Source organism: Anomaloglossus baeobatrachus, chromosome 1 (genome assembly GCF_048569485.1).
Source record: "Anomaloglossus baeobatrachus isolate aAnoBae1 chromosome 1, aAnoBae1.hap1, whole genome shotgun sequence".
In the NCBI taxonomy this organism is placed as follows: domain Eukaryota; kingdom Metazoa; phylum Chordata; class Amphibia; order Anura; family Aromobatidae; genus Anomaloglossus; species Anomaloglossus baeobatrachus.
The window spans coordinates 207,256,221-207,278,020 of record NC_134353.1 but is presented as its reverse complement, the minus strand read 5'-3'; the positions used below and the strand labels follow the sequence as shown (position 1 = coordinate 207,278,020).

The 21,800-nt window shown below is 41.5% G+C and overlaps 1 protein-coding gene across 2 annotated transcripts in view; it reads right to left on the bottom strand.

Annotated features, from left to right (window-relative positions):
- The window catches only part of GATB (glutamyl-tRNA amidotransferase subunit B), a 197,206-nt gene that overhangs the window by 139,222 nt on the left and 36,184 nt on the right, over nucleotides 1-21,800 (bottom strand). For both annotated transcript variants that reach the window (XM_075347880.1, XM_075347884.1), the window contains exon 3: nucleotides 2,123-2,236. In XM_075347880.1, coding sequence (XP_075203995.1) covers nucleotides 2,123-2,236 — 114 coding nt within the window. The remainder of the gene's footprint in view (nucleotides 1-2,122; nucleotides 2,237-21,800) is intronic.

Here is a 21,800-nt window from a genome sequence, read left to right as displayed (position 1 = left end):
CACATATATATATATATGCTAAATTATTGTATATTTAATAAAAACTTTTTGATATATGTAATCAGTGGGCATTTGATTGTTTTTCCTCTTCTTTTCTACAAGCTTCAGATGTAGCAAAGCTGAATCGTCCTGGGACCACTTGTGGATTATGTCCAACCTGCAAGGGTGTTTTTGGGGTTAATAAAGTGGTGACAGAGGATGCGTTTTTGTCTTTTATTTTAAATAAAGGATTTTGGGGGTGTTTCTGTTTATTTACTTTCACTTACAGATTACAGCATATAAACGCCTCCCATTACTAATCTAGGGCTTAGTGGCATCTGTGGGACCCAACTAACTTCTTATCACTCAGATTGCCACCGCAACAGGGCAATGGGAACAAAAATAGCACTGACAAGGATACTTCTACTACTATCCTTGTCAGTGCTATTTTGTCCTGAAGAAGGGGGCTGTGACCCCAGAAACGCGTTGACCTGTATATAGCGTTCTTAATAAAGACTTGGATGTATTAATTTCCGTCTCTGGAATGGTGACAAGCACGGCGAGAAAAATGGTTTTCCCTTGATGTTCCTATCTGCCTGATTCTCCGGTTCTGCGGCTATCTCCACTATTAGATGTTCTTCTAGGTGTTGTGACCTTTCACAACCCCTACATTTGAGCACATTCCTTCACCTCCTCTCCTCTCATATACCGGGTAAGACCCTATTGCGCTTCTTCGTCTACAGGTTCTCTGTTTTATTTCAAATCAATAGGAGGCGGATGTGCAGTACCTGGCTATGGTCACCATCAGTTGATGCACAGCTCTAGAACTGAGCATTTCTGGCTGCCTGCTACCGCCATCGTGAACAGCTGAACGGCGGGGTTGCTTGGTGTCGGACCCCGGTTAATCAGATATTGATGACCTATCCTAAGGATAAAGTAGTGGACAACCTCTTTAATGCTTCAGTATACCAAGATATTTTGAATAATTATATGCTTGCAAATTTGAGGGATGTTTGGAGAAGGTACTTTTCTGCTCTAGCACAGCTGTGCCTCAGTGGACAAAGCAAAGGTCCATAAAGAGATTTGGGTGGAAGAACCTGGCACAGAGCCCTGACCTGCTCCACTGAACATCTTTGAGATGAACTAGAACAGATTGCAAGTCCGATCTTCTCTAACAACAGTGTCTGTCCTTACAAATACTCTTTTTTTAAAAAAGCACAAATTCACACAGACACACTCCAAATTCTTACAGAGAGCCCCCCTAAAAGTGGAAAATTGTTACAGCTGCAAAGTTGGGACCAACTTCATATTAATTCCTATGGATTTAGAATGTGTTCTCATAAAAGCTTCTAGAAGTGTAATGTATAAGTGTCCTAATACTCCCATATAGTACCAGGCTAACATTTTTGCCCCTATGTCTTTATTGCATATATTAATACAATGGATACATTTTCCAAGTCTATCATTATTATGTCTATATTACAATCACAGGAGTAATAGTAAGCAGAGTCCGATAATTTAGCCAGAAAAAGATTGTTAATCTTCGTTTAATATGAAACAGGCAGTACACTTACAGTAACCAAGAACACAAAAATTGGGTTTGCTTTACAGGATTGTCAAAGGGCAGATTAACGTAGCCATATCAAATAAAGTATCAGACTAATTTCTTTTCACTTCAGAGATATTTTTCATCTAATGCTGCGGATATCATATACCAATCACTAGATAGAATGAATACGAGGTGGAAAAGTCAAGCATTAAGTGCCGTCATGTTCAAGAGAAGAGTCCAGTCATTCTCTTCCGATCAGAGTTCATACATCAAAGAATATATTTAGATCTCAGAGCAGAGCCCTAGACTTACATTCTTACAGTCTATGAAAGGCTTTAAAACGCAAGCTATTTCAGAACTATACATGAGGAACAGCCCGAAGAATGAAAGATGAATACAGGAGGAAAAACTATGATATGTCCTCTATGTGCACCGTACATAAACCACAAGAATAATACATCGGATCTTCTGTGGTGTATCGGACTATGAAACCTAAATTCAGGGTTAGAATCTTTTCTAAGTCTTTTTTTTTCTTAAATAATCTAAACTTGTCAGTCTCCAATGCTAAACATGTGAAAATGTAGAGGTACGTACCGGCAGGTCAGCATAGAAATAGTGCTTTCGATCAAAAAGGGACTTCTTGTTTATGGTGCAGTTTAGGGCAAGGCCGGTCATCACAGCAGCTTCTACGCATCTCCTGTTGATGGTCTACAATAACAAGAAGCATGTAACAAAATCAGTGAGAATGGAGTAAATCTATCCATGAGTTTAAGAACGAATGTAGCAGTAACGATAAGCTGAACACGGGAGTCACGTTCTGATAATAAGACTATTTTCAGACCGTGACTCCTGTGTGACCAAAATTCTAGGAGGACACAGATCAACAAAACTTCTACACTAATGACTGAAGCTTCAATGCGCAGGCAGAATAAGCCTCATTCCACCTTAGAGGAAAATGAGGATAAACTCATTTAATGGAAACCTGTCACCAGTGTCGTGGAAACCACTTTCTTGGGAGAGCTAATTTAGGGTGAGATACAAAGTGATCTCCAGATCTGCCAGTGTTGGTCCAATTAATAGCGATGCATCGGAGACAAACACACGAACACACAGTTAATGTCCGTGTACCAGGCTTTGTCTGAATCTCAGATGCCCAGACAGTAGTTTATTACAACCACAAAAGAAAAGGGGACGGCTTAGTACATGACCAAAAATGGAATGAAAGTTGAAAATAACAAAATCGTAAATCATGGATCCGGCTGCATTCCTAAAAATCTAGTTCTGTCCAGTTTTCTGGACCTTCATTAACAAAGACATTTGAGACAAAAGCATCTTTATAACAAAGAGTACACCCTGTGTTATTGCTTTTATGAATAACACTTATGAAGCTAATATAAAAATACAAAATTATCAAAGATATATAGATATATAAATTGCTTAAATGATAATCAAAACTTAATATAAAATATTAACCATAACAATTCCTCCCTTTTTATTATTTACAGACAATTTATCCACCAGCTATATCCCCATGCTGTGACAGCATGAAGGGGCCAACCCCGTTCACTGATAGATATCTTGTTTGTAAATTTCATCATATATATATTTACTAAGGGAGCACTTTGATGTTTTGCAGATGTGTTAACTGACGGCCTGTGATGTTTGATCTTACGAGTCTCTTTACATAATGTTGTCACAACAAATATACCAATTCTTGCAGCTACATACACTAGTAGTATCAACATTCCCATCTGTAGAATGCCCATCAGCCACCCAGTGATACCTGAGAACCAAATTGTCGGATACATTTGTCTGCAGCTCGGTTATATAGGGAATGTTTGGGTAAAGCACTTATATCTAGAACACCATGAGGAAATATAAAGGTAACGGTATAAGGCGTGCAGAGGTGTCGATCCCCTCTGCACCCCGGGAAAGTCATTTATAGGCCTGGTGACCACACACTAGATATAAATCCTTAGGAATTGTGCAGTGTATTATGTCAGTGGTTCTCCCAACACAACACATATCAGTCAAACATCCTTTGCTTCGAAGGTTTGGCGCACCAATTTCAGCAGTTTTTTTGAGACAGACCTCATTCCTTCAGGATGTCTTAGACTCAAAATGTTAGTTAAATTGGTAAAGTTGTTCACAAGTCTACACAGAATGTGTAAACCACAGTTCACTATTGCTCAAAACATCCATGGTCACTTTTCTAGAAACAACTATCATTACAAATAATCACGAGTAATTGAAGTACTCTCACAGTTTTTCCAGTCCTAAGAGTGTGAGCATCACAGGCGTAACTTATAGTCCTCATATAGGGTCAGGGAATCTGCAAGATATGGCGTAGAATTAGAAGATATTGGGCTCGGAGTGCATATCCAACAGTTCTTAGTGCTTTAGAGTCCATATCTTGGAACAGAACTTGGTGATGCTTTACCAGTTTGTTATCACAGTCCTCTTTTAGTGCCTCATTGATAGGACAAGAGGTACAGTTGCCATCAGCATAATCCAAAAGGCAGAGTGGTTATCTTTGTATCTTTGCCTTGGATCTTGACAGAAGTGGCAGTGGTTAGCATCACTTAGAATGGCTCCCTGGATCTAGGCTCCAATGGTCTCTTTATGTGTCTCTTGACCACGACCCAGTCACCTGGTGCCGGTGTGTGTGTGCCACTTATAAACATGGGGTCTGGGATGGAGGAAAGAACACAGTTATGAGTAACAGTCAGATGTTTGTGCAACTCAGGGACATATTCAGTGAGAAAAGCATACGCATATTCAGTGAGAAAAGCATACGAGGCCTGCAATTGCTGTGGGAAATATAATTCTGTCTCAGGAATACTACCAAACATTAATTCATATGGGGACAGCTTCTTTATACCTCTTCGGGCAGTTCTCACTGAAAGCAATGCGATGGGCAAGCAATCTACCCAGGGCAAGTGTGTTTCCTCCATGCACTTTAATTTAAGAGTACCGTTAAAGCGTTCCACCTTCCCACTACTTTGTGGGTCATAGGGAACGTGGAAAGCATGTTCTAATCCCAAAGTAGCCATGATCTGTTTCATTTAATTCTCCATTGAAGTAAGCACCTCTGTTACTTTCTATAGTTTTGGGAAACCCATATCTGCAAACCACCTTACTTATTACTTTCTTGATGGTAATTGTGGTCTTTGTATTATCTTTCATCACGGTCTAAGCTTCAGACATACCAGGACATATTCATAAGTACCCACCTTAGGCAGCAGTATCTAGTCCACCTGCAGTCTCTGAAATGAGTAATCTGGTTTTGGTACTGAATTTCTGCGGAACTCAAATAGGCCTACCGGGGCTGTGTTTTGCACAAACAAGACATACTTTGCAGCCATATTCGGGAACCCTGGGGCACATCAGTTTTGCAGCACTACCGCACACGTCACACCTTTGCACCGGAGAATGTGCCAGGGCAGCCATCATGGGGAACAGGCAGTGTGGGAGGCAAATCCGGGTGTTTACCTGCCATACCCCTGACTCTGACCGTACAGCGCCCACTTTGACCCACACATTCTGTTCGTTTGAGGGGGCCTGGGTCTGGAAGACCTGCAATAGTTCACGATCAACAGCCACTGGGGCCGGTACGGTGCCAGCCTCCTTTGCTGTAAGGGGGCACCCCGCACTATCGGTCACTAAGCTCCCTGAGAGGGCTATGTCTGTTATGGCCAGTATGTCTGTCAGAGGTAGTCTTGCTGCTTCTTTAGCCGCCTTGTCGGCCAGTGCATTCCCTACTGCAAGGGGAGTTTGTTCCCGTGTGTGTGCCGATACTTTGACTATGGCTGCCCTTCGGGGAAGGGTGAGTGCTGTCAGTAGCTGCTCTACCGCCTGCGCATTCTTTATGGGTTTGCCAGCAGAGGTCAGGAAATTACGGCTTCGCCAAATGGCGCCAAAGTCGTGTGCTACCCCAAAAGCATATTGTGAGTCAGAAAATACATTACTCTTCTTACCTTTTCCCAGACTGCACATTACAGCGAATGCCTTCAGCTCAACCTCTTGCGCAGAGTAGCTCGAAGGGAGTGGTTCTTACTGCCTTACCATTGTGGACTACTGCATACCCGGTGATGAACAGTCCTTGATCATTGTCCAAAGCTCTGGAACCATCTATAAAATACTCAGCAGAGGGGTTAGTGAGTGGTACATCAGTGATATTTGTCAAGTCCTCTGTTTCTGCCTCCACCAATGCCTGACAGTCATGTGTCATATCAAACTGAACTTCTTCATCTGCTAGTTTGAAAAACAGGGGCAAGTCTTGTCTCATGGTCCCTCCCACAGGGGCTGGTCTTGTCTCACGGTCCCTCCCACAGGGACAGGTCTTGGCTCACGGTCCCTCCCACTTCCCCATCCAAATATTCTCCTCCCTTTTCTACAATCCACTGTTAATCATGCAGCTGGATTTAGACCATTACAGTTTGAGAGCATTATGGGGGAATGTAAAGAGGGAAAAGCTTAATATTTGTCCGGCCTTTATACTGAAGGATGGTGGGTGTGAGCCTGTTGGAGTCTTTCAGATACAGCATGAGGAGCTTGGAGTGAGGGGGCAGCTTAACACTATGTCCTCTGTCTTTCTAATAGAGTCCTGAAACAGCTGCCCAGCTCTTACACAAGCAGGGGTCACTGTAATAACTGAATGTAGTATCCCAGAGTAATACTCTGGAGGGTGCTGTCTGCCACCGGGTTCTTGGGTGAGGACGCTGGCTATATGTCCAACCTGCTTGTGGCGGTAAAGGGTTAAAGGTTTTTCCCACGTCTATTTTGCTTATGTGAACACAACTGTCTGGATTTATTCTCAAGTCAAACAACTAGCTTTGGGAATTGTCAGTCAGGATTCGGAGACTACACAGAGTGCCTTCTTTTAAGGGGGGGGGGGGGGTGGTCACCTTGTGCCCAATTAGGGTAAATTATATGCAGGTCCCAATTTTCTGCAACACGTCTGTCCTTAAATTAATAAGTGAATATGAGAAAACTAAAACCTGGGTCACAAAATAGGAACAATGAATATAGTCCCCGGGGGATGACAATGGGGTTGTGGGAGACATCTGAATTGTCAGTTTCCTATGGTGGTGGGGGTCACGATAGTAGTTGTTGCCTTTTTGGGACATTTGTCCCCTCAAAAAAACAAAAACAAAAAAAAAACAACAAAAAAAAAACCTTTTTGTCCACAAGCCCAACCTTTTACATTGCTGTAGTCTAAGCCTTCAAAGCCTCTAGGGCTGCGACAACCCCACACCCTGATGAAGGTGACACTAATCACAAAACCACACATTGGTTCTGGACATCACACACCAACAAGATGTCCGTAGCGAGGTACCATCCTCTCACACATTGTGTTATCTTCCTATGCAGCATGGCTGACATACCTTCAGTCTTTTTAGCTGACACATTTACCATTGCTATTGTAATATACTTCACCATCATTATAAACATTCCTTTATAATACAACATTATAAATACTCCTTTTACATATTTTGATTGTTGTGATGTTGCCCTTTCTCGGTTGTACCCACTGCACCATTTTACTTGTTATCAATAAACATTATTGTGTTATTTCTCCTCTATAATGGTTACATATAGGCTATTTTTTTTTTTCCTCACTCTTTTGTGCATTCCTGTAGTTTAGTCTCTTATCTCCTTCTTGTGGTGGATTCCCCCTCTACCCCTCCCTTTTCTTCTACTTGGCTTCAGGGGGGCCAAATTAACGCTTTCCTTTCTAGTTCAGCTACCCAGGGGATATTTCCCTCAAATACATCCATTTAATATTGCTCCACTTTGGGAGACTGGTACAGCGCCCTGGACTGTAGGTCTATGGGCATTTAGAACACACCGCAGCAATAGTCCATGAATCTTATCATTATGTTCATACCCAAAACTGAGTATGGTCCTATGCTACAATCTGCAACAAATCTTGTCGCTTATTCTGCCTAAAACCAGTGTCTAATCCTCTGTTAAACTCCATTCTCTGGAAAGTTACCAAGATTAGGTTTTCCTATGTGGCCAGATATACCTCCTGAATACCCTGGAGATATGTTCTAAATGTAAGGGTAATTTTACAGGAGATTCAGGATCTAGGTAGCAAGGACAATATGCCTGGGCATAGGGAAACACAGGACACGCAATATTAGCTCCAGAGGGACTGTGTTGGCCACAGTGTCTGCAGGTCTATCCCAATGATCCTGCATATGGCAGGGGTGCTGAAGGGGGGAGACAGCGCAGGTTTTACATCAGTTATAGAGACTGCAGCGTTCCCTGGGCCTTTATACTATCACAGATTACATATACACCACCATGAATGGTTTAATCTGATTTATTGTCACTCAGTGAGAGACGCTTGGATACTTTACCACATTCTAACCTGTTTGTTTTTATCTTTCAAACAGTCTTCACATTTGCAGAAAAAAACATCTCCCAAAACAAAAAAAAAAAAAAAATTCCAATAACATGTTGCATCAATCCATTGCTTCATTCCCTTTTCGTCTTTCTTCTATATCCTTTGTAGGGACATGGGTGGTACCTCTGAGGCTCATTACATCATATAGCTGCCAGTCCTCTGACTGCAACTTCAATGCCCGCAGTTAACCGTAGAACTGAAATGGGCCATAGAGTCTTAACCGCAGAAGACTCTACTCTTCTCCCAGCACCAATTTGCTCGCAAGAGAAGGATTTCTAGGAAGCATCAGGTTACCAGCCCTCTGTACCCGTACAATTCTGAGACAGAACCAAACAAAATAACAATTCATAAACTCTACTACCAACAGTTATTGGGATTACTTCTACTTCTCAATATAATATATCATGGGAGACTAAGCTAATTTCCTACAAAATCTCCATCTACCTCTGACTCAAACAGATTACATCAAACACAAAAGAGACAGTGTATCCAAACCAGAGCATATCAGATTTCAACTACTCAAACAAGTTCCCTTTCTTGTCCTGTAGAGGGCGCAGCTCCAAAAAGAAAATCTACAATAAGTTTTCCCTCTCTGGCTAATGGCTATATGTTTCTTTGTCTGGATAAACTGGATGATTACAAACTACACCTCCTATTAAGCCAATTCCCATCTTAAATGCAAATTGAAGAGAACATAAACACCAGCACAATGGTTTATCAGATTTTTTTACAATACATCCGTCACTCAAACATCAATCAGTCCCACATTAAAGGATCCTCATAGCTTAAAATATAATTCCAGACATAACAGTCATATAGAAAACACAGGACAACATATAATCTTTCAACTGCTGAGATGATATACTCTTCATTCAATTTCCTTCAACAATCATTCGCACATTTAAAAACACATTGATACCTATAACAGATCACAGATGGCATATCTCTATTATTTCAATCATACACACAAAATCCAAACACTGGCAGAGGTTTGATAAGAATGGTCTTGTTGGACCACTACGTACCCGTCTCGGACCTCCAGAAAGCACTGAAACATTTGTAACACAATGGGTTACTCACCGCGGATTTTGTTCAGTGGTTCCTGGGAAGGTCTTTGTAGTCGGGTCACAGAGAGGTCCAGTTAACCATCCCAGGTTTCTGCACCATGTTCTGTCGTGGAAACCACTTTCTTGGGAGAGCTAATTTAGGGTGAGATACAAAGTGATCTCCAGATCTGCCAGTGTTGGTCCAATTAATAGCGATGCATCGGAGACAAACACACGAACACACAGTTAATGTCCGTGTACCAGGCTTTGTCTGAATCTCAGATGCCCAGACAGTAGTTTATTACAACCACAAAAGAAAAGGGGACGGCTTAGTACATGACCAAAAATGGAATGAAAGTTGAAAATAACAAAATCGTAAATCATGGATCCGGCTGCATTCCTAAAAATCTAGTTCTGTCCAGTTTTCTGGACCTTCATTAACAAAGACATTTGAGACAAAAGCATCTTTATAACAAAGAGTACACCCTGTGTTATTGCTTTTATGAATAACACTTATGAAGCTAATATAAAAATACAAAATTATCAAAGATATATAGATATATAAATTGCTTAAATGATAATCAAAACTTAATATAAAATATTAACCATAACACCAGTTTTTTACCCTACAAGCTGCGGCCACCACCATCAGGCTCTTATATACAGCATTCTAACAGGCTGTATATAAGAGCCCAGGCCGCTGTGTAGAACATAAAAACACTTTATAATACTTACCTAAACCGGTCGCTGTAGTGGATGTGGCTCAGATGGGCGTCTTCATCCTCCGGTGCCGGCGCCGCCTCTTTCAGCCATCTTCGTCCTCCTTCTGAAGCCGCGGTGCATGACAAGTCTACATCATACACACTCAACAGCCCCACGCATGCGCACTACAATACTTTGATCTACCCTGCTCAGGGCAGATCAAAATGCACCTGATCAGGACCGAATGCCGAAGCGTGTGTATGACGTTGAACGCGTCATGCACCGCAGCTTCAGAAGGACGACAGAGGCGGCGACAAAGATGGCCGAAAGAGGCGGCACCGGCACCGGATGACGAAGACACCCATCTGAGCCACATCCACCACAGCAACCGGTTTAGGTGAGTATTATAAAGTGTTTTTATGTTATACACAGAGGCCTGGGCTCTTTTATACAGCATGTTAGAATGTTGTATATAAGAGCCCACTTGTGGTTGCAGCAGCTTACAGGGCAAAAAACTGGTGACAGGTTCCCTTTAAGGAAATGGTCTGCAATGAAGATGTCACAAGGATATTTTTGCAGGCATCACCAACTGTCATGGCAGCTTCAGGATCTGTGGAAAGCTACAGATTTTAGCATTTTGCCTGCTAACTTCCCTAATAACTGATCAGCACAGGCAGATTCAGGTGTCTACTCACAGACATAGGCAGGTTAGCAAGATTTATTCTCTGCTGGGCTGCTTGTTAATCTCTTATAATCACATGCTACGGGGAGCCCTTACATTTGCTCCCCTCCTATATAGTTGAAACCAGAAGTTTACATACACTATGGGTCATTCCGTGTCAAGTGGATCAGTTTTAAAAATTGTCCCCACGCGACGTTCTCCGATTTTGCTGAAAATTTATAAGGATGTACATGTATGTTTGAAAAGAGGTTCTGTAAATTTTTAGGGCCAGATCTCAAATATATTGGGCACTGTTGACCTTTCACTGGAGGCCCCCCCCAAGCCTGCGGCTTTAGCTAAGAGGATTTTGCAAACTTTGGCACATAGCCATTAGAGTTCTATACTGGCTATGATGCTGAAATTTGGCATACTAGCTCAACTTTTGCTGCTAAACGCGATAAAATTATTACCGGCTATGACAAAACAATATTTCAGCCGCAATTTTGTGTCAAAGTAGCTTGCAAAACGCCTCGCATAAAATTTATGCCAAACTTTGCCCATATATAACTCAAGACCAAAAACCAATAGGAACTGGTGCTTTACCCTGTACAACAAACATCTTCATGACTTTGTATTGCTGCAATATCACGGTCAAAGCATATGTATTTGTGGAAATATTCACACCCACATATGATGAAAAACTTAAAAAAAAAAAACGAATTTTACCTATTTTTAGGTCAAATTTCCCAAAAAGGGTACCCCTAAAATATATTAATTCTGTTATCATTTGAAAGAGCACATTTTTCTCTACAAGGATCATTGGGGTTTTTTTTGGAGTCTCTCCATTTAAGAAAAGACAAATGCCACTGAACATGGTGTTATTTATTAATACGCAATGAATGCTAACTGCACTATTCAAACCCTTGCGTTGGTCCATGGTGGTTATACCACAACCAATTCCCTAAGAATTGGTATTATAATCCTATTAAGAATTGTAATAATGCTGTCTTTCGAGAATTGGCAGCCCCATCGCCTAGGAGCCATGGCCGATAGCCGTGCAAGGCAAGTCGCGGGTGGTCTCTTTATCGCAGGTTCCAAAGCCTGAGGGTGGGTGTCTTTGCCTAGGATTCTAAGCCTAATATTGGGTATCTTTTGTTGGTTCCCAAGCCATAATGTTCAGTCTAAGTAAGTGGTCTGGAATTGTTGCTGAATTTGCAATGAAAGATGAAGGGTCATTTGACACCCTTGTTGCAGTCCACACTTTCTTAACAGTAATTGTGGAGTATCTCAAGACTCTCATCAATGGGATTCATCATATCCACTACTTCAGTGATGGATCTGCAGCCCAGTACAAACATTTCAAAAATGTTCTCAACTTGTGCCACCACAATGCTGATTTCAATATCAGCGCTGAATGGAATTTTTTTGGTACCAGTCATGGAAAGTCACCCTGTGATGGGATTGGAGGGACAGCAAAGAGGTTGGCAACTCGTGCCAGTCTTCAACGCCCAACTGAAAACCAAATACTGACCCCGGTGGATTTATTCAACTTTTGCAACGAGCAACTGCATGGAATTAAGGTTTTTTTGTTCCAAAAGAAAAAATTGACGAAATACGGGTAGTTCAAGAGGAAAGTTTGAAAGATGGACATACAATTGCTGGAACAAGAGAAAATCACCAGTTTGTGCCAATTGATGACAAAAAGATTCACATTTCAAGGGTGTCAAATGACCCTTCACCTTTCATTGCAAATTCAGCAACAATTCCAGACCACTTAGACTGAACATTATGGCTTGGGAACCAACAAAAGATACCCAATATTAGGCTTGGGATCCTAGGCAAAGACACCCACCCTCAGGCTTTGGAACCTGCGATAAAGAGACCACCTGCGACTTGCCTTGCACGGCTATCGGCCATGGCTCCTAGGCGATGGGGCTGCCAATTCTCGAAAGACAGCGTTATTACAATTCTTAATAGGATTATAATACCAATTCTTAGGGAATTGGTTGTGGTATAACCACCATGGACCAACGCAAGGGTTTGAATAGTGCAGTTAGCATTCATTGCGTATTAATAAATAACACCATGTTCAGTGGCATTTTTATTTTCTTAAATGGAGAGACTCCAAAAAAAACCCCAATGATCCTTGTAGAGAAAAATGTGCTCTTTCAAATGATAACAGAATTAATATATTTTAGGGGTACCCTTTTTGGGAAATTTGACCTAAAAATAGGTAAAATTCGGATTTTTTAAGTTTTTCATCATATGTGGGTGTGAATATTTCCACAAATACATATGCTTTGACCGTGATATTGCAGCAATGCAAAGTCATGAAGATGTTTGTTGTACAGGGTAAAGCACCAGTTCCTATTGGTTTTTGGTCTTGAGTTATATATGGGCAAAGTTTGGCATAAATTTTATGCAAGGCGTTTTGCAAGCTACTTTGACACAAAATTGCGGCCGAAATATTGTTTTGTCATAGCCGGTAATAATTTTATCGCGTTTAGCAGCAAAAGTTGAGCTAGTATGCCAAATTTCAGCATCATAGCCAGTATAGAACTCTAATGGCTATGTGCCAAAGTTTGCAAAATCCTCTTAGCTGAAGCCGCAGGCTTGGGGGGGGCCTCCAGTGAAAGGTCAACAGTGCCCAATATATTTGAGATCTGGCCCTAAAAATTTACAGAACCTCTTTTCAAACATACATGTACATCCTTATAAATTGTCAGCAAAATCGGAGAACGTCGAGTGGGGACCACTGGTCCACTTGACACGGAATGACCCCTATCTAAAAAGACATATGCATGTTTTTTCATTATCTACCATCAAATCAGAATACACCTTTCCCGTTTTAGGTCAATTAGGATTACCAAAATGATTTATATTTGCCAAATGCCAGAATAATGAGAGAGAGAATGTTTTAAGGCATTTTTACTACTTTCTGCAAAGTCAAAAGTTTACATACGCTAAGAGTACTATGCCTTTAAACAATATGGGAGAGCCCATATGATGATTGATCAGCCAAGATCTCAGGAAGAGAATTTTGAACTTGCACAAGTCTGGCTCATCCTTGCTTGCAATTTCCAGATACCTGAAGGTGCCTCATTCATCTGTAGAAATAATTGTACGCAAGTACAAACAAAATGGGAATGTCCAGCCATCATATCGCTCAGGAAGGAAACAGGTTCTATGTACCAAAGATGAACGGGCTTTAGTTAGACATGTGCATATCAACCCAAGAACAAAAGCAAAAGATGTTGTGAAGATGCTGGCGGAAGCTGGTGAGATTGTGTCATTACCCACAGTGAAATGAGTACTGTATCAACCTGGGCTGAAAGGCCACTCTGCCAGAAAGAAGCAATTACTCGAAAAGAAACTTAAAAAAAGTTAGATTAATGTTTGTAAATGCACACAGAAACAAAGACCTTAAGCGGGCTTTACACGCTACGATATATCTAACGAGATGTCGGCGGGGTCTTGTCGTAAATGACGCACATCCGGCCTCGTTAGTGATATCGTAGCGTGTGACAGCTATGAACGAGCAGAAATACTCACCTTCTCGTTCATCGTTGACACGTCGCTCATTTTCTAAAAATCGAACGTCCAGTTGTTCATTGTTCCCGAGGCAGCACACATCGCTCCATGTGACACCCCGGGAACGATAAACTGGAGCTTACCTGCGTCCCGCCGGCAATGCGGAAGGAAGGAGATGGGCGGGATGTTTACGTCCCGCTCATCTCCGCCCCTCCGCTTCTATTGGCCGGCCGCTGTGTGACATCGCTGTGACGCCGAACGTCCCTCCCCCTTCAGGAAGTGGATGTTCGCCGCCCACAGCGAGGTCGTTTAGAAGGTAAGTGCGTGTGATGGGGGTTACTGCATTGTGCGACACGGGCAAGAAATTGCTCGTGCCGCACAAACGATGGGGGCGGGTGCAATCGCAAATGCGATCGCACGACATATTGAAGCATGTAAAGCAGCCTTTAATTTTTGGAGACATGTGCTGTGGTCTGAGGAAACTAAAATTGAACTGTTTAGTCATAATGACCATTGTTATGTCTGGAGGAAAAAGGGAGAAGCTTTGAAGCCGAAGAACACCATCCCAACTGTGAAACAAGGGTGGTGGTAGCATCATGTTGTGGGGTTGTTTTGCTGCAGGAGGGACTGGTGCACTTCACAAAATAGATGACATCATGAGGAAAGAAGATTATGTAGCAATGCTGAAGCAACATCTCAAGACATCACCCAGGAACTTAAAGCTTGAGCGGAAATAAGTCTTCCAAATGGACAATGACCAAAAGCATACTGCCAAGCTGGTTATAAAGTGGCTTAAAGATAACAAAGGCAATGTTTTGGAGTGGCTATCACAAAATCTTGATCTCAAATTGTTAATTTACGGGCAAAGCTGAAAAGGCAGGTGCAAGCAAGATGACCTACAAACATGGTTCAGTTACACCATTTCTGTCAAGAGGAATGGGCCTAAATGCCTACCAACTATTGTGAGAAGCTTGTGGAAGGATATCCAAAACATTTGACCCAAGTCATACAGTTTAAGTGCAATAGTACCAAATACTAATGAAATGTATGTAAACTTTTGTCTTTGCAGAAAGTAATAAAAATTCTTTAAAACATTCTCTCTCATTATTCTGGCATTTGGCAAACATAAATAATTTTAGTAATCCTAGTTGACCTAAAACAGGAATGGCTTATTCTGATTTAATTTCAGTGAGAAAAACATGCATATGTTTCTTTTTAGATAGTGTACGTAAACTTATGGTTTCAACTGTATATGCTGGCTGGCTATTCCAATAATGCCAGCTATATGTAGTTTACCTATACTGGTCTGTTGAGGTGTTGTGATCCAGACTTACTAGTGGTTGCTGTGCGCGGTTGTGGAGATAACCCTTATTGTCTTTTTGTTGCTTCCTTCCTGCTCTTGCTTTTCTCCTTTCCCTCTTACTGTCTGTTCTTGTGAGTTTGCAGTGTGTCTGAGTTTTGGTTTTCTCCTGTCTGTCTTAAACCATGCTTCCATCACACTCCTGCCCCACCTTCCCTGGGGGTAACAGATTAGATCTGGTCAGAATAGCCAGGCACGAGACTTAGGCATCTCCATCACTAGGGGTTTCCCTGAAGTTAGAGATAGTCTAGGGTCCTATAGCGCGAGGGACAGCATAGGAGGTCCCTGTCCCTCGCTATCCTGCAGTAACATTGTGACAGAAGATATGTACAAAGGATATCTAGATAAAGAGTTATTCTGGCTCATTTCCGTATTGGTGATACCACGTCAATTGATATCTGCTGGGATGTGTGCATGAGCAGCTATTCCATTCACCAAAACTGACCAGATGGGATATACCTGCTGATTGTGCTCAGCTTCCTATACAAAAGTAAACAGAACTGAATACCAGTTTAATAAATATGTTGCTGACAACACACAAGACGTTTATTTAAAACCTTGTTCATAGGACACAAACACTGCAAAATGAATGTGAAAACCAAATTAGACAAAATAGAAAACAAAAATGTCAAAAATAGTCATCAACTGCATAAAAGTTAAAAATAAGTTTTGGGACTCTGCACAAGTTTATGGTGAAAAATAATCCAAGTTGACGGTGAAAAAGAATCATGCAATTACGATACTAATATACTAAATATACCAACATCCTAGCCCCGACTCATCAAGACCAGCGATATCATGCTGGTCTTGATGCCAGGGCGTGGAGTGTTTTATGCCTTTTAATGAATCAGGAGAGGCACAAAGTGGCGTGCGCCTTTCCACAAATGTTACTCTAATCATTGAATGGAGTAAGAATTGCGGCATAAGGTACGCCACTGAATGTCATTAATGTGATAAGTTGGAGTTGCCAAGCCCTATCCACTTAGTCGGAGCTGAGTGAAATGGCGTCAAAGCACCAAAGGTCACAATATTTTTTGTAGTCTCACATTGTGCAAACTTTTTTGTCTTTGCAAAGCTTTTTATACCAGTTTTCTGGTGTAAAAGCTTTGATGACGCGTGGCCCATGTTATTCTTTGGAAAAGCAAGTGATGGATTTTCACTTGTAACCTACTTATTAACAACTGCTCTTGTAACCTGATGGATGCTACATGGGGGGAGAGATACAGATCGAGACTGGAGATTTATTAGTAGCGGTACGCTAGTCTTCAATTCTGCTTGTATGAAGTTTTAAAGTAATGCTATTTGTCCATTTTTGTTTTGCGGTGTTGATAATGAGGAAAGCAAAACTGCCACATGTGAAGACTACAATTTTTGTTTTAGTAGGAAAGAAATTGCATCAAAACCGTCTTAATTGGTATCTTGGACAATTATGACATATCTGTGGGATATACCATAAATGTCACATACATGCACAAAACACTGCCACTCCAGATAGATATGGGTCCCTGTAGTGGGATCAGCACCCTTCGGCTATAACATACCTTTAAACTCCTTCAATAATTATAATACAATTTCCTTTGGCATGGAGTTTCAGACTCAATGCTCTTTCCATAATGATGTATAAACCTTTTTGCCTTTAGAAGAAGTGGATGCCCTGACAGTATATACATATGAAAAAGTTTGGGCACCCCTATTAATGTTAACCTTTTTTCTTTATAACAATTTGGGTTTTTGCAACAGCTTTTTCAGTTTCATATATCTAATAACTGATGGACTGAGTAATATTTCTGGATTGAAATGAGGTTTATTGTACTAACAGAAAATGTGCAATCCGCATTTAAACAAAATTTGACCGGTGCAAAAGTATGGGCACCCTTATCAATTTCTTGATTTGAACACTCCTAACTACTTTTTACTGACTTACTAAAGCACTAAATTGGTTTTGTAACCTCATTGAGCTTTGAACCTCATTGGCAGGTGTATCCAATCATGAGAAAAGGTATTTAAGGTGGCCACTTGCAAGTTGTTCTCCTATTTGATTCTCCTATGAAGAGTGGCATCATGGGCTCCTCAAAACAACTCTCAAATGATCTGAAAACAAAGATTATTTAACATAGTTGTTCAGGGGAAGGATACAAAAAGTTGTCTCAGATATTTAAACTGTCAGTTTCCACTGTGAGGAACATAGTAAGGAAATGAAAGAACACAGGTACAGTTCTTGTTAAGCCCAGAAGTGGCAGGCCAAGAAAAATATCAGAAAGGCAGAGAAGAAGAATGGTGAGAACAGTCAAGGACAATCCACAGACCACCTCCAAAGACCTGCAGCATCATCTTGCTGCAGATGGTGTCAATGGGCATCGGTCAACAATACAGCGCACTTTGCACAAGGAGAAGCTGTATGGGAGAGTGATGCGAAAGAAGCCATTTCTGCAAGCACGCCACAAACAGAGTCGCCTGAGGTATGCAAAAGCACATTTGGACAAGCCAGTTACATTTTGGAAGAAGGTCCTGTGGACTGATGAAATAAAGATTGAGTTGTTTGGTCATACAAAAAGGCGTTATGCATGGAGGCAAAAAAACACGGCATTCCAAGAAAAGCACTTGCTACCCACAGTAAAATTTGGTGGAGGTTCCATCATGCTTTGGGGCTGTGTGGCCAATGCCGGCACTTGACAATGCACTTCTTGACAATAACGTGCAAGAATCAGTGACGAAGTTGAAGTTACGCAGGGGATGGATATTTCAGCAAGACAATGATCCAAAACACCGCTCCAAATCTACACAGGCATTCATGCAGAGGAACAATTACAAAGTTCTGGAATGGCCATCCCAGGCCCCAGACCTGAATATCATTGAAAATCTGTGGGATGATTTGAAGCGTGCTGTCCATGCTCGGTGACCATCAAACTTAACTGAACTGGAATTGTTTTGTAAACAGGAATGGTCAAATATACCTTCATCCAGGATCCAGGAACTCATTAAAAGCTACAGGAAGCGACTAGAGGCTGTTATTTTTGCAAAGGGAGGATCTACAAAATATTAATGTCACTTTTATGTTGAGATGCCCATACTTTTGCACGGTCAAATTTTGTTTAAATGCGGATTACACAATTTCTGTTAGTACAATAAACCTCATTTCAATCCAGAAATATTACTCAGTCCATCAGTTATTAGATATAAGAAACTGAAATAGCTGTTGCAAAAACCCAAATTGTTATAAAGAAAAAAGGTTAACCTTAATAGGGGTGCCCAAACTTTTTCATATGACTGTACTAGATAGAGCTCAGTTGAATCCCTAAACGGTCATTTAAACAAATTAAAAAAAAAACTAAATTATGTTACTACAGTCTACACATTCATGTACTGCATTATGTAGGTTGTCTGCTTAAAATTCCTTGCAATTATCCAGAATATTTGATAACGAAGCCCCCATTAGGCCTTTTTTTAAATCTCGTCTGTCATCTACAAGATATCTCTGGAGGAAACAGATTACATGAAAACACATTATAGACTAATGTACAGCTCCGTTTCCAACCAAATCCAAACGGTGAGATCTGTTCAATGAAATGTTGACTTATTAGCTCAACGTTTTCTTCATTTTTAATGATTTTGCATCACCATTTCCCAAAGCGGCTGATGGTGGAGCATGTACCAGGCCTGTCCTTCAGGCTCCTCCAATTGAAGAACACATCACATGGGAAAGACTTTATTTTAAGTCTGTGAATGGTTGGAACATGGACAGCTACGATGTACCAAATTCATCAGAAGGCATGCGTCTCTTAATGAATTTGGTGCATTTCACTATAGTGAATCCTTGATCAAGACTTACACACATAACATCAGAGTTGAGGAATACCCAGATATGTGCCTATATCATCATAAAAGCTTTACTAATGTAATAATAGTGGAACAGTAAAGCCTAAGACACATGGCATGAAAATCGGAGCGAGTGGAATGTGATAAAACATAAAACACCAATATTAACCTATGTGCCAGCACCCATGATCGATTATTTTCTCAGCCCTAATCAGACCGAGAAAATAGTAGGAGCATGCTACGGGTGCATTGCGATCCTTGTTTCTCTCGCACCCATGCAAGTCTATGGGGCGAGAGAAAAATCGCACTACACTCGCATTACACTGGTGTACTGCGAGTGCAGGGCGAGAATGGAAATAGCTGGCAACGGAGGAGAGAGGGAGGTAAATCCCTCCCTCCCCTCCACCGGCCCACCACCGGCAGCTGTGGTCCAATCGCATGATCGGACCTCAATCGCAGTGACACTCACATGACACTTGGCTACTGCTGTGCTGCCAGTGTGAGATGAGTGTCATGCGAGGATCGCAGTAGTCCCCCGTGTGGCCCCGGTCTAAAACCCACAATGGAAAAAAGTAAAAAATTATGATACTTTACAACTATGTCTCGCATACATGCTTTAAGTGCGAATCTATGTGCCTTTAACAGTGATGAGCGAGTGTGCTCGTCACTACAGATTACTTGATCGATCATCAATATACTTGAGCTCGGACAAATATTGCGGGTGATCAGATGTTACGCCCGTGAAACAACCACAATGCACAGGCTTGCTTCAAAACATGATGTGTGCAGGCACCCCAGGTTGGGCCATTTGCAGTCTCTCACTGGAGGTTAAAGCAATGTTTTCAGATGTAGTGTATAAAATGGTAAAAAAAACTCGCCCTTCTTCCCCAGTAATGCTCAGTGACTTCCATTACATTTGTTACTCGTCTCGAGCTGAGCATTTTTAGAGCATATCATCTGTTTGACTCGAGAACCGAGCATTTTAGTGGTCACCCCTCTCAATCCTTTAACTGTTTTCACAGATATTCCCATCATCTCAATGAGTATTTATGGCATTCAGAGGAACATTTGGAAAATTGGGGCAATTTCACACATGAAGGAACTTGAAAATAAACAAAAAAAAACAAAAAAAAAAAACAACAACATACTACACTGAATGTATACATTTTTTCAGTAGCAAAAAAAGTAGGTCTTTGAGGGTCTTGAATGTATTCCATCTGAACAAATATTAACCTAGTCGAGCACACATCAACTTAATCTGCTGTACATCTACAATGTGAATAAGGCCAATTCATTTCTAGAATAATAAAATTGCCAGCTTTCGTAAGGATTCTTGATATCGGAAAAGACTGCAGTAATTCCAGGGCCACTGTTAAGTCAATATTAATGCTATTCATTTTTTTCTGTCAAAAGGTGACATGGCAGAGAAAATGTGATCGCTAATGTGAAATGGAGATAGAACTTTTTTTTTTCACTTATAAAGAAAATTGGCCTTAGACTCATTTTATCCAGACGAGCAAAATTTAATAAATGACAGTACAAGAAAATGCCCGCGGTTATCTCTTTCTTCTGGCTAGAACGGAGGATACAAAAATCAGGCGGCTATAAAATGTTCAGAACAAAAGGAAAATGTTACAATAGACATTTAAAACTGTATCATGTCTCTTAAAAAGGAGATTACTCATCACGAAGAGGTAAAACGCAGGCCCATTTAGACATGATTATAGAGCAAAAACTTCAGATACAACGGCTTGTAGACTTCATGCGTGTGACGGTGGGGAGTGAGAAACGAAACAAATGAATAGTTGTATATAGAAACTGATCAGAAACATGTACTCCTCCGTTAGAGAGGACCTGTCACCAAATTTTTCATGTGGAACTGGACACAATAGTGATAGGCAATAGTGGCTGCAGAGCGGAATAACACTTTTTTCCCATCTTTAATTTCGTCTCTCTATTGTGGAGATCTTTTTAAGTGATGTTACCAGATAGTTTTCAGTGGGAGTGTGTACTTCTCCCTGTATGATGCTGATCAATCTTAAGAAGCAGCGACACTCTAAGGGAAATAAAGATCACACATGTTCACCATAGCTTAGAGCAGGTTTCTCAGTGTGTGAGATGTACACACACCGATGTCTGCTGTGCAAAAGCAAATTAAGATCAGCAATGAGATCAGATCAGGCTGTCATTGCATCTCCCACAGGAGCAGTCTGTTCTGGGCTACTCCTGTGTGACATGCTATTGTGGCACTCCTGGGGCTTCCATCGCCACAGGGGTACTGCACCTCATACAGAGGTGTGGTATCCCATCCCAGGGTAAGGAGAGTGTCATCCAGCGGTTCACATGACACACACATAAATGCACAGACTCATTACAACACTCCACTAAGCCGTGGTTAGGGCCTAGTGCGGCTGGACTTGTATAGTGGCTAGCACCGTCCCCGAAGCCAGCCTGGGGGTGGAGCTTAGTGGGTGAGGTGTCTGAGTTGAGTGGGCGGAGTTAACAGTTGACAGAGTGAGTCAGTTAGTTGGTGGTGTGGAGGCGAACGGCGCGTATGGGAATCGAGGGGGTCCTGCTTGCCCTGGGTGACACAGAAGAAGGGATCATAGTGACACGGGAGTGCGGGAAGCACCCGTGGGCTTACTCCACAGAACACCGTGTGGAAGGATCTGGTCGCAAACGGGGTCCCGGTCCCTAGACTAGGAAAAGACTTCAGGACTTTCTAGTAACACCAGAAGCCA